The 13,290-nt window shown below is 38.4% G+C and overlaps 1 protein-coding gene and 1 long non-coding RNA gene across 4 annotated transcripts in view; one reads left to right on the top strand and one right to left on the bottom strand.

Annotated features, from left to right (window-relative positions):
* The window catches only part of GRM3 (glutamate metabotropic receptor 3), a 220,543-nt gene that overhangs the window by 69,249 nt on the left and 138,004 nt on the right, over positions 1–13,290 (bottom strand). For all 3 annotated transcript variants that reach the window (XM_030822025.1, XM_030822024.1, XM_003252323.4), the window contains exon 3: positions 7,140–7,995. In XM_030822025.1, coding sequence (XP_030677885.1) covers positions 7,140–7,995 — 856 coding nt within the window. The remainder of the gene's footprint in view (positions 1–7,139; positions 7,996–13,290) is intronic.
* On the top strand, positions 7,969–12,223 carry LOC115837222. Its single transcript, XR_004032231.1, has 2 exons — positions 7,969–8,036; positions 9,909–12,223. It is a non-coding gene; the product is annotated as an uncharacterized LOC115837222 (long non-coding RNA).

Below are 13,290 nucleotides of genomic sequence, written 5' to 3'. Positions count from 1 at the left end.
TTGACTTCTCAGTGTCCTGCTCAGGATAAGTAATAGCTCAAAGGTATACAGAAGTGGAAAAAACATGTTTTTAACTCTACTATGACAAAGTTTCCAGAGATTAGAAACCTTTAGAAGACTATGTTCTTGTTGGGATAATACAAGCTATCTTGAAAGGGACATAGATAAGGTAAACTGATTTTTAAACAGGATTTTAGTTACATTTAAAAAAATACTTAGAATATTTTTTCCAATCTCCAGATACCTTTGCAAGTGATATTCCTGTAAATATACCACAGTATCCAAAAAAGTCTGGAAACATCAAGGAAATAGTATATTTACTGTACTTTTTTCTGACTAGCAAGGTGGTACGATCCATTTCTTTCATACTTCATTGGGGATCATTACTTCTTTCTGCCTCACAGGATGTATAAATGACTCATAATAAATTAAGGATTATTAAATAATAATGACAATAATAATAGCCACTATAATGATAATAGTAAAAATAGCAAGCAGCAGCAGCAGCAGCAGAAAGCACAAGCCTAAGTGGAAAATTAGGTTTCCTAGAGGCTCCTGTTCTCCACTGCATGACCTTAAAATGGGAATCATTTCTCAAGCCTCTAAGACACCAAAGCACAGATGCACGGTGCATAAACAAATAAGTGACCACATTAGTGGTGCCCTTTGGGGGTTTAAAATTTTATTCTTATGACCCCAGGAAGCTGACCAGAGAGAAAGGGGAAGAAAGAAGTACAGGATATTTATCTTTACATTTTGGAAATGCTTTTGATCAGCAGAGCTGGAACAAGTTCCGTGCTTTTGTGGGAACTACAAATGTTCCAGGGGAGGAAGCAAGATCAAGAGCAGTTTGCTCTTTCAGGGACTTCAAAGCCCATTCATCTAAAGATGTGGCCATTACCATTTTGGCTTCCTCACTGTGCCTTGGATGGCCCTGTACTTTTCAAGAGGAGAGCCTTGCTGGGTTGGGGCCAGCTAAAACGTTATTCCTTGGAGTGCAGTGTCCCAGAAAATCTGCCCTTCCTAGCCTATGCTCTGTGATTATAGTCCCAACCAGGAGTCAACCTTGTTCCTATTGGATGAATCAGACACAGAGGTGAGTAGGGTGGCAAGGCTGGACTACCCATTTTTTGCCTCTTCTCCTCTTCCAGGTGTGGAGAATTGTAAACATAAGAAGAAGGCTGGACTGTCTCCACCAGGCTCTAGGTCTCTGATCCCAGTAGTCTGTCTCTTAACTGGTAGCAAAAAAAAAAAAAAAAAGCAACCAACCAACGAACTAAGCCAACCAAGCAAACAAATAAAAAAGAAAACTGTCTTAGCTTAGCTGTACATACTATTCAGTCCTATTATGATGAATCTATCAGTAACAGGGAATTGTCCTCTTCACATATAAGTGAAGCCCTGGGAGTAAGATTTCTTCAGAGATCCTAGATCTTTTCTGGGTGTAAGATACATAGTAATTTCCCAATCCAAACCAAAGCAGAACAAAAATCCTGGGGCAACACTCTAACATTGTAAACCATAATAATCATGTTTTTATACTTTATAATTGTTTTTGGTGATTAAAAGTCTGTGTAAGCTCTACCAAGCAGGGACTGCATCTGCCTTGTTTACTGTTGGGTCCTCAGGTCCTAGCATGACATCTAAACGTATCTGTGGAATGAATGACTAAATCAGGACCTTGGCAGTTTACTCTGTCACCTATTCATTATGTGAACTTGGATTAATTTTCTTTTGTGTCAAGTTCTCAATTTCTCCATTCTCAAACAGTTTAGCCTAACCCTAAGAATTGCAGAGAGGAATGGCATAAATGTTATTCCCGAGATAATGCCTACATGACATTGGATGTGTCTTGGGGCACTTCTGGCAGTTATGTTTAGCAAATGGAAGCTCTTTCTTTTTTCCTTCAAATTGGGTATACTCCAGTTACCACATCACCCTGACAGTTGAGTTCACTTTTGTGTGCTTCAGTAAGTGAAGATAATAATGCTGACATCCTGAATTTTCACCTCTGTCAAGTGAGAAGTAGGGGCAAGCTCATCTTTGAGGAAGGCCTTTTGTAACTCTACGATTTTATTCTATTTGACTTTCTGGAACTGGTCTCAGGATAAAAAGTGAGAGAGAGTGTACTGTACTGTGAACACAATCACAGTGATATTCTATTTCTTTAGATGTTTCATAGACCTCTCTACTTCCTTTTTCTTAACTGTATTGCATAGTTTAAGCTTTCTTTTACATCATAAATTCTGAAATTTTACTCAAAGTAAGTTTGAAAATTCACATGACACCAAACATAATTCTCATTTAAATATTTACTTGAGGATTCTGGATGACATGACTCTTACACATGGAAATAATTTTACTGAACAATTAAAAAATGATTTGAAACTTTATTTATTTTTAAATATACTAAGGTTTGGAATCCAAGGCTCAGCGTTCAAAGTTTGGGTGTTTGATGAAGCACCTTTGTGTCAACTGAAAAAGTAGACCAGGAGCATTAAAGGTATCTTAAAAAGAAATAAAAAAAGGAAACATACTATAAACCTATTGATTATCTTTCATTCCTTCAATAGCATTTCATTAATGTTTAGAATGGATCAGAAACTGTGGTAGATGTTTGGGATCAAATACATAAATTTCCCAGAGTCCTTGTGCACATACAAAAGCAGCACTGGGTCAGGTGACATGAATTTCACCTCGCCCCTGTTACTAACAAGCTAACAGTCCTGGTCCCTGTTACTAACCAGCTGACTGACCTTGGGCAAATCACTTTCAATTCTTGGGATTCATCTATAAAACAGTGATGGGTCTCTTCCAGCTTTAATGATATTTGGTTACATTTATCTCAAATGAAATGATAGAATATAACTAAAAGAGAGTACTTAGGTAAAAGCAAGCCACTCTAGAAGTCATACACTTTCCTTTCTTGACATTCATTTGTTAATGAACAAAATTTATATATTAAAATTTTCCAAAGCAATCATATTATAAATCGATTTCTTGCTTTTATAATTTCTCATTCCTTTGGTAAACATTTACATAATGTCTGCTCTATGCCAGAAACCATGCTGAGTATTTGAAATCAGAGATGAAATATATGTACTATGCCTTGAAAGAGCCCACAAGCTAGTAATAAAGGTAGAGAAGAAAACATAAGTTTGGGTGTTAAGTGCTATTCATAATCAACACTTACTGAACACCTGTTATGCTTGGGATGCATTCGTGAACAAAGTTGATAATGATTTCTGTTTTTGTGGAGCTTATATTCTAGTGTGAGGATCAAACAATAAAGAATAAATATGAAAGTAATAGATGATGTAGTATGACGGAAGGGGAAAATGTCATGGGGTAAAAAAACAAAAGGTAGAACGGGTTACAAGGCAAATAGGGGCATCTGTAGTGGGGGTTGGGGGTAATGCATTGCATTGTTAAGAATGGACAGAGTAGGTCTCATTGAGAAGATAACATTTACGTGAATACTTGAAAGAAGTAGGGAATGAATTAACCACAGATATATCTGGGTTAGGGGCAATATAGGCAGAGAGAGGCAGTGGAAAAGCCCTAATTTTGGAAACAAGGGTGGCTGGAGTGAAGTGAGAAAGAAGGAGAGTAAAAGGTGAGGACAGGAGAGCAGTCAGGACAGGTAGGGGCAGAGCAGTGGGGGTGGTGTGCAGGACATTGCAAGGATGTTGACTTTCACTATGAGTGAAACAAGGGACCTCAAGTGGTTCTGAGTAGAGGAAGGACTTTGACTTAGATTTTAAAACGGCATCCTGGCTATCATGTAGAGAATAGATTGTGGAGGCTAGGTTGGAAGTAGGCAAGAATAAATCAACTAGGAGGCTATCACAGAAATATAGGCTAGAGATGGTGGTGTGGACCAGGGTGGTAGCAGTTGAGAAGATGATAAGTCATCAGATTCTGGATCTATTTTGAAGGTAGAGCCAACAAGAGATTTTGGTGTATTGGATATAAAGTATGAAGGAAGGCAAAATCCCGGGTGGATATGGGCATAAGAAGGGGTGTTTATCTTAGTTTGGGAAGTATAGGAATGATTCCTAAAGCAACTATCAATTAAATTGAAACTTGAAGAGACACAGGAATAACTGAAGATGCCAGATAAGGCAGGTGGGGGTGGGGAGAGAGTCTTCTAGATAAAGAAATAGCATTCACAGGAAGTATGCAGGCAAAAATAGAGGCATGGCATGTTTGGGGAACTGCAAGTAGTGTTAATGGAAGGAAGAGTGAATGTGCAGTGTACAGCAGGAGATAAGCCTGGAGACCTGGGTAGTGGTTAGCTCCTGTGCCAGGAGAGATTACTATTTAAAAGAATCTTTAGCAAGGCATAGCTCTAAAAATCTGTTTTGCAAAAGGAATATTTAAACTGGGTTAGCTTCAAACAAGATCCATGTTGACCAATGCTGGAATTAGCTAGTGGGAACACATCTGAGTACCCGGGAGTATTTTAATCTATTTTTAAATTCACAGGAGGCCTAGTTTTTTAATCCTATAATGATGAGAGCTATTGGGGAATTGGCTAAAAGTGTCCCTTGTCAGAAGAATCTTGGAGTAAATGTATTGAGTACATGCAAATGGCCAGAAGAAGACTTTTTTTCAGCCTAATTAAACAGATTGTTTAGTGTCTGCTAAGTATGTACTATTGTGCCTAGTTTATTGCCACAATATTCAAGTTAGAAAAAACAAAGATAACGTTTCAGAAAAAAAGTAAAACAAATCTGCTTTTCAATAGCTAGGAAAAAATATTCCATAGTGCATCTCAAGCTTAAAGCAGTAATAATGCATACATGTTTATAATCTTTTACCTAGCTCTAAGTTAAAAATATGCATAGATTTAGTCATATACAGGTTACTGTAAACTGAAATCTGCATTTTATTACTATAGTTAGTTCTTTGACTTATTTTTTAAATGTACTAGTTAGCTAACTTAGCATTTTGGTATCCTCCCTTAGTAATGTACTTTCTTGTCCAATTCTCACTGCTAAGAATATTTACCTTGTGGCTGGTCTAAATTCCCTCTCTTTTATGTAGTTTAAATCTGTTTTTCACCCTCCTACTCTCTTCAGAGATGGAGAATGACTGGTAATGTCTGACAAATTGAGAAGGCTAAAATAGCACTTTGTGGTCAGGTTTGCACAGCCAAACTGAATGGGAGACTTGAAACGAGTAATTGAACAAGACAGACAAAAAGAGGATACTTTTGTTTTGTTTATCCAAATAATGGGCTTATTTCTTTACTTTTCTTTGCCTTTTAAGACCCAAGAAGTCACTGGAATGAAGGAACATGTTTTGGTTCCATAAAACACCTTGCGAAGGCTCTCTGAATTCTAAGAGTTCATTTTATTTTAGCTGTTGATAAATGAATATATTTGTATATTTGCATACTAAAAAGTAAGAGAGGAACTAGAATAACAAAGTTAATTAATATATGTGGTGAGTAAAGGTAAATAATACCCTGAAGGGTAGTCTGATGGGGAGTATGTGCTGAATTCTTATTCATCTTTAAGAATTAAGTGCATTGCAGATGCCTTTTACGAATACCTGAGAGTTAATTTATTTTTAGAGTAAAGATATTCTTTTTTTACTGACTCCAAGGTCCATTCTCAATTTTTAGAGATGTCAACAGGAACTAACCTGGGATTTTGAAGATGAATGCTGATTTATTACTCTTTTTATTTATTTATTTTTGTTATTGCTATATGAAATACACTCATGGGAATACAGGGCACAGAAAAAGTTTAATCTTTACCACTTTCAGTAGTCATTCTAACGATAAGAAGTGGTATCCATCAGATTAATTGGAGGAATTACTGACATAATTGATTTCGACTACTTTTGGCCCTCTCTGGGGAAAGTAAAGCAGTTAATTTTTGTGCTTATTTTCAAGGCTGCTTTGCAGGTAAGAATTATGGAATAGAAGTCAATGGTCATGAGGTCTTTTTTCATTACTACCTGTGATTTCACAGACCACTTGACTTCTGAGTGACCACTTATAAGGGGAGATGTGAGAAGTGTCATTTGCGCCAATGGTAGTACGATTTGAGCATATAAACTTTCAGGTCTTGGATGATACTTCCGTGGAAGCAGACTAGACATTGTGCAGACTGGAACGATGCCTGAGTGGCATGAGAGGTATTAGTAATTTAGGTTGATGAAAGCATTTTATCACTGTAATGTTTTTGACATCAAAATCTTTGTGCCCCCAAATATTACTTACTATTTTGTGATTTGGGATTAAGCTATAGTACCCAGAACAAGTGCCTTAATAAGCAGATATCCCATGTACCCAAGTAGAGAATGTAGACCTAAAGATTTTGTGCTTTTTATGTAGTAATGCACTCAATGCAATACTATAGTTAGAGAAATATTTAGACTGTATTTAAAAATAAATAAAGAGGCAGCAAAAGTCACTTTGAATACACCTTTGTATGATATTCATTACTGTATCAGAATGACTTCCATTAGTCTTCAACCTGCTTATAGTCAAGCTCCCAGAAAAAGAGTTTCATTTCATAACATATTTTGAGAAAATCCCCAACTATTAATAATATATAAACGTTTTGGTATAGCAGAAAAATAAACGGAATGCCTAGAAATCACCATGGTCTGGGTATCTTTTCTGTTTTGCCCTTAATTAGGCTCTGGGAGAACAGTGACTTTTTTTTTCTCTCTCTCTCTCTGTGTCACCCACTGTGAAAGTTATGAGATTCTTTTGCTCAAATCACCCACAAAGAAGGCTTGGAAGTTCATGTTCCCTAGAGAGTTGCCAATTCTGCTAAAGAAGATTAAGTGCCTATATCACACATGCCATAATCCTGCAGCCAACAACAACAAAGAGCTCAGATCTAGCCTGGCCCTAATCTAGGGAGCTGCCACAGTGGGCTGTCAGCCCTGCCTGAGGCCCCTTTCATTGCCGTGTCGTGTACCAGCCGAGATGTTCATTCAGAAATGAGTAAGAATATTAGAGAACCATCCTATTGCATCCTGGAATATTTGGTTCACAGTTTGAACCCTTTTTATGGCTCTGAAACAATTATTTCTGAGTTGGGCACAGAGGCATTTGATTCTATTTGATTTCACCTGTTTGCACCTGAGGAGATGTTTAAAGGCTCTTGGCTTACCCGTGAAGTTGATTTTCAGCAAGTAATCCTTGTACAACTTCTTCCCATCCAGGATCTTCATAGCATCACAAAGCTTGGTAGTGTTGGGACAGAGGGTGCGCTGCATTTTGTGCAAAGCGTGGGCCATGGCATACACCGCGTTCACTACAAACATGATCTTGGACTCCTGCTCGTAGTTGCTGCTGTCGATGGCCAGGTGCTTGTCGCAGACGCGCCTGTGGTTGCGCTTGTTCTGGAGGCTGCACTGAAACTTTTGCTCCCAGAAGTCCCGGAACCAGGGGTTGCGGTGGTTGTTGTAGGGGTTGAGGCTCTGGAAGTAGCGGTCGAACTGGCGGACAGGCTGGGAGGCCAGCTCCAGGGTGATGGCGCCGTAGGCCACATGCTCGCTGCCCTTGATGATGCTCTCCTGCGCGCCCCAGCCGTCGCTGGCCACCCAGGTGAAGGAGGCGTTGGCGCGGCTGGCCGCGGCAATGAGCTCCCGCGAGTCGTCGCTGCGCATGAAGAGGACCACGACGCGCGCGTTGGGCTTCTGCAACAGTTCTCGGATCACGCTGTCGTAGGACTTGCGGATGTTGGAGCGGCCCACCTTCTCCGCCGTAGCGATGCAGATGTTGCGCTGGCGGGCTTCCTGCTCGAAGGCCTCGATCCCTGTCTCTCCGTAGTCACCCTCGGAGGCCACTGTGGACACGTAGGTCCAGTTGAAGAAGCGCAAGATCTCAGCCATGGCTTTGGCCTGGTAGAAGTCGGGGGGCACGGTCCTGGCAAAGTAATCATAGCGCGACTTGTCACTGAGTTTGGCACTGGTGGATGCGTAGCTGATCTGAGGGATCTGGAAGAGCCGCAGTAGGTTTGCCACCTGGGGGAGGAAGAAGAAGGACCTTTGTTAGAAACCCAGAGGTAAGTGACTGGACGTGAAAATGAATAACAGCATCCACACCTTTTACTGGCGTCCTTTTCCCCTCTACTCTAGATGGCTACATTTTTCTGATGGTTCTTTTTTTTTTTTTTTTTTTGAGACGGAGTCTCGCTCTGTCGCCCAGGCTGGAGTCCAGTGGCGCAATCTCGGCTCACTGCAAGCTCCGCCTCCCGGGTTCACGCCATTCTCCTGCCTCAGCCTCTCCAAGTAGCTGGGACTACAGGCGCCCGCCACCACGCCCGGCTAATTTTTTTTTTGTATTTTTAGTAGAGACGGGGTTTCACCGTGGTCTCGATCTCCTGACCTCGTGATCCGCCCGCCTCGGCCTCCCAAAGTGCTGGGATTACAAGCGTGAGCCACCGCGCCCGGCCTTTCTGATAGTTCTTGAGATGAATACCAGATACTTCCTTGGATACTGTATTTTGGACACTAGGAAGCAGGTCTCACACAGGTAGTGGTGCTTCAGGAAAGGGCAGAGTAGAGAAATGACAGGGGCACCACACTCTCTTCTATACTCTGTGCTAGACTCTAGACTAGGATAAATCCTGTCCATGGGCTCTCAGGTTGCTTTAAGTTTCTGGGGTCCTGCTATAGCTCAAGCAATGAACTACAGTGAATTGGCCAAACTCAGTTTTTGACTGCACTTGTGTAGAAAGAGCAAGGGTGTTGTCTAATTCTCACTTCCCCCTCGTTTGCTAAAAACGGCAGTCTCTGAAAGAGTTTAATTTGGGAACTGCATGCCACATGGGCAGTCCAGATTAGACATTTATCATCTAGGTTAAGCAAAAAAAAAAAAAAAAAAAAAAAAAAAAAAAAAAAAATCAATTCTGTTTAGTTCACCACCAACATTTTAGGCATACACTTTTCTAAACTCCTGAAAATCTTGACCAATATTTTCTTTACTTTCTTTTTCTTTTTAAAATATTTTTCTGCTTGGACAATGTGAAAAGAAATAATATATAATTATATTCTTATGTCATTTTTGATTAAAAAAAACAAATAAAAAGGTGTAGAGGACCTTGTCAAGAACAGCCCACCTACTTCCAAGTATTTAAACCTAAATCTGAATCAAATATTTAAATTTTTTATAATCGACCTATCAACAATATTTATTGTTTTTATTTATTGTAGAATAAAAAGGAAAATGACATTTGTTTATTGAGGAGCATTTTATGCAAAGAGTATTTGCAGAGATATATATTTACAAATATCTAAACAGATTATATGCATATTGAATAATAAGGTTTTAAAAATAATTTCTCCTGGCTACCTCACATAGGAGAGTTCTTTCTCTATACTGACTTAAGTTAAATTATGTAACATACTAAGTGAATTTTAATCAGAGACGACATTGAATATTACAGTATGCTCTATCTACATTGGCATTAATATTAGTACTTTGAAGTTTTTCCTTTTGGAAATTGTGGTTTCACGTTTATATTTGACGTGTAGGAAGCACAGCTTGAAATAGGCAGCTGTTAGCAAAGAGCACGAGCAACATAAAACAACTGACATCTGAGCCCCGATTAATCATAATTTCATCTGGCAAGAGAAACCAACAGCCAAGTTCATACACAGCTACACAGCATGTTCTTGGGTATCTGGCCTGCTATTAAAATCAACACTAGATATAGCCCAGAGCTATCAAAAATATCTTCTATATCTTTTCCAATCCTGCTACCTCTCAACCACAAATAAAACAGCTAGAAATCCGGGGCTTAACACCCAATATGATGCAAAATTAAAACCCCAAATCTTTCTTGCATTTAGTATTCTTGAATCCGGGGGAATGGAGGTGAATGGGTGGATGAAGGGGTGAAGGCTAATATATTATTTATTTATTCTCTTCTCAGGACTAGGAGACTCTGGACAAAATGGCCTATACTGACTTATGTAGGCATAGCAATATTGCTTCACTCAGCCTGACTGAAATGGCAGGTGTCGCCAAACAGGTACTGTCTTACTTCTAGAATGAGTGCCTGGCTTCCATTGGATTTATGTACCACTATGGAAGGCTTGGTGATAGGAGCCCTGTCTGTGCATAGCTTGACTTTGTTAAGAGGTTTCTGGCTAGCACTGGAGAGGCCATCTCTTCTTGATACAATGATTTTGTCATCTTCAAGTTATATTAATCAGGACCTGAACCCCTCAGGGAGACAGAGAATGAAAGGACCTAAAAAATATCTGGACATTATTTTCTGGCAGCGAAGAATCACAGTGAAACGATCCTAAACTGCTAAATTTCCTCTCCCATAGGGATAGGAGTAATGAGAAGCTGTTCAAGAAAAAAAAAAAAAGTTCTTGTTTTTCAATGGTAGGCTTGATGTCTAACTCTCTGGGATATACGAGAATAATTTACAATCAAGGCAGGCTTTGCAAGAGAATGAACTAGCCATAGAATAACAGCAATGTGGAAAAGATTCTCTGCATTGGAAAGGGGCACAATGAGCTGTAACTTTGGGGAAGGCTGTGGGCTAGAATAAAACAGCAACTATTGCCAACATTTTAAGAATAATTTTATGTTCCTCTGTGTGTGTTTAATGAGAAGACTACAACTAACTCTAGAAAAAGGAGGCACGTTTGGTGAGTTGAAACATGAGATTGGAACACAGTAAGTATTATCTCAATTGTATCACCTATATATTGAATAGCATGGGTGATAATATAGTCAAACTTAGGATATTCAGAGTTACATTAGAAACACATGTAATACAAATGAATCATGGAGTGAAGTGCTGAAGTAATTTTATCGCAGTGAGCTGCTCCTTTTAAAATTCGTTTCTTTAGATTATAAGGGTTAAAAATGCTTAAAAGTAAACACCATGGGAGGCAGTAGATTATAAGTCTCTCTCCTTTCTCTTTCTCATCCACCCCAGCCTTATTTGTACAGAAGAATGTTAGTTTGGTTTATTCATTTAAAAAATGTGTTTGTTCTGTTGTAAAACCAAGTACCAATGTACTGGGTATGTACACACACACACAAACATATTTTGCTCTTTTGATAGTCACAATAACTTTTAATAGTGGTTATTATTATCTCTATTTTAGATATGCAAAAACAGTTATTCTAGGTGAAGAAACTTGTTCATAGCCATATGGTTAGAATGTGTGGGTGAAATCAAGGTGTAAAACCAGGTGTTTTAAATTCAAGGACTATGGCTATCCCCTCACAGCTTCCTCTCTACCTTCTACTGTGTGACTACAAACCTGAACCTTTAAACACAGAAAGGCATCCAGGTAGAAAGAACAAGAGGAACAGAAGCAATATTATGGTATACACCATAGACTGCCTAGTTGCTGTTAGCAGGAACCTTCCTTTTAACATAAATTTAAAACTAGGGTTGGGGAATATCCAGGTCGTTGTTAACTGGGTTCCTGTCTCATTTGTCTAAAAGCTTGGTTCTGGAATATTCTTGATTTACTTTACTGGCCATATGGTTTCTCTGAGAAAGCATAAAGAAATAAAGGAACTCCTACACTGGACATCATTTTGAATGATAAAAGAAAAATTGTTTTAGAATGGAGAAGTAATGTAAAATTTTGGAAGAAAGTTACCCAATTATGTTATTATTAGATAGAGTGGAGGAAGGAAAAACAGGATGTAGTTATATATGCTTTGGAAAAAGAATACTTTAAAAGAGATATGCTTCACATAAATTAAGACTCCAAAATGGAATACAGGAGGACTTAAAAATAATTCATACAATACAGAATAGTCTCAACAAGAAAGAGAAGATGAAAACTCTAAAGAATCCACTGGACGCTAGGCTGCATTTGGGGGATTTTGGTGTTAGAAGAACTAGCAACACAGAATGGGTGCTGTCTGTATGTATGTTGGGGGCATCCCCATATACAACATAGAAGATTGACATGAGCCTGTAAAAATAAGGGACGCTAAAGCACAGAATGTGAAAATGCATCAAAGTGATTTTTGTCATTGGTATTGTTTTGATTCGAAATTATGTTTCAGAAGAAGATGTGGCAGGAAGATATAGAATCATCAAATGGGAAAGTTGGTTCTATATGAATAAAAGAAAGACGCTGCTCCATCCCTCTTGCTTTCTCATTCTCTCCATTGAGAATGGTTTCTAACATGGAAATGGCAGTACAAATAATATGAAAAGGTTACCATGCTCAAAAGTAGGAGAGAATACAAAAAAAAAAAAAACCCATAATCAGATGAATGGAGTTTGTCCCCAGTAATGAATTCTGGAAGAAATTGCAGATTACATTATGAAATCACTGTCAATAATCCTCGAAAAACACATAATGGGAGGACTCCCAGAGGGTGAAAGGGGAGGAGGAAGGAAAAATTCGGGATATATAAATCAAGAAGAAATATAAATAAATAAGCATGATGTGCTTTGGTAATCTTCTAGAACAAAGTTTGCTAACAGAGAGCATGGGAACACTTAGAACTGAACGAAGAAAGTACTAGGAATCAGCGTGGGTTTAATAAGAGTGAATTTTACCAGGGGGCCATCTTCTCAACATTATATAAGGAAGAGTTGTAGCCTGGAGGACCATGACTTTAATAAGTTATTGGTGACATTACTTGGACTCTTGTGGAAAAGAGAAAGTGATAGGAGTTGGATAATACAGTTAAACGTACTCAAAGACAGCAGCTTGGAAGAAAGTCTTGTATTTCTTCCAAGTCTTTATATAAGTCTTATATAAAGTCTTATATTTCTTATATTTATAGTGGCCAAATAAAATCAAATTTGTATTAATGCCTATGAAAAAAATATAAATAAGCAATAAGATCATTACATTGTAGAGATGAAAGAAACTGTGAAGATGATCTAAACCTTTTGTTTTATAGGTGAGGAAACAGAAGCTCACAGGGTGAAGTGATTTTTCAAAATTTAGACAACTGATAGGCAGAAATGCTAAGATTAGAGCTTAGTCTCTTGATTTTCTCAAAGGACTAGGCTCCCTCTCTGGAAACAAGGTGATATTATATAGGAAGAGATGTAAATTGCTGAGTTTAAGTTAAAATTACACAGGTGAAGAAAGAAGAAAAAACTAGAAAAAAATGAAATTATAAATGCAAAATTCAATATTGCAGTTCAGCAAGTGCCAGAAATCTAAGGGTGGCTAAAGTCAAAGAAGGATTATTAAGTGGTTTATCCTGTTTAGATTCCAATTCAGAATTCCTCAAAAGTGAACAAAGAAGAGCTATTTCAGTTTTCCTATTCTCTAAGTTACTGTTTTCAGACTACCTTTTTTTGGGTA

The sequence above is a fragment of the Nomascus leucogenys genome, chromosome 11 (genome assembly GCF_006542625.1).
Source record: "Nomascus leucogenys isolate Asia chromosome 11, Asia_NLE_v1, whole genome shotgun sequence".
Lineage (NCBI taxonomy): Eukaryota > Metazoa > Chordata > Mammalia > Primates > Hylobatidae > Nomascus > Nomascus leucogenys.
The sequence above is the reverse complement of the archived record's forward strand: the minus strand, read 5'-3'. Positions and strand labels throughout refer to the sequence as shown.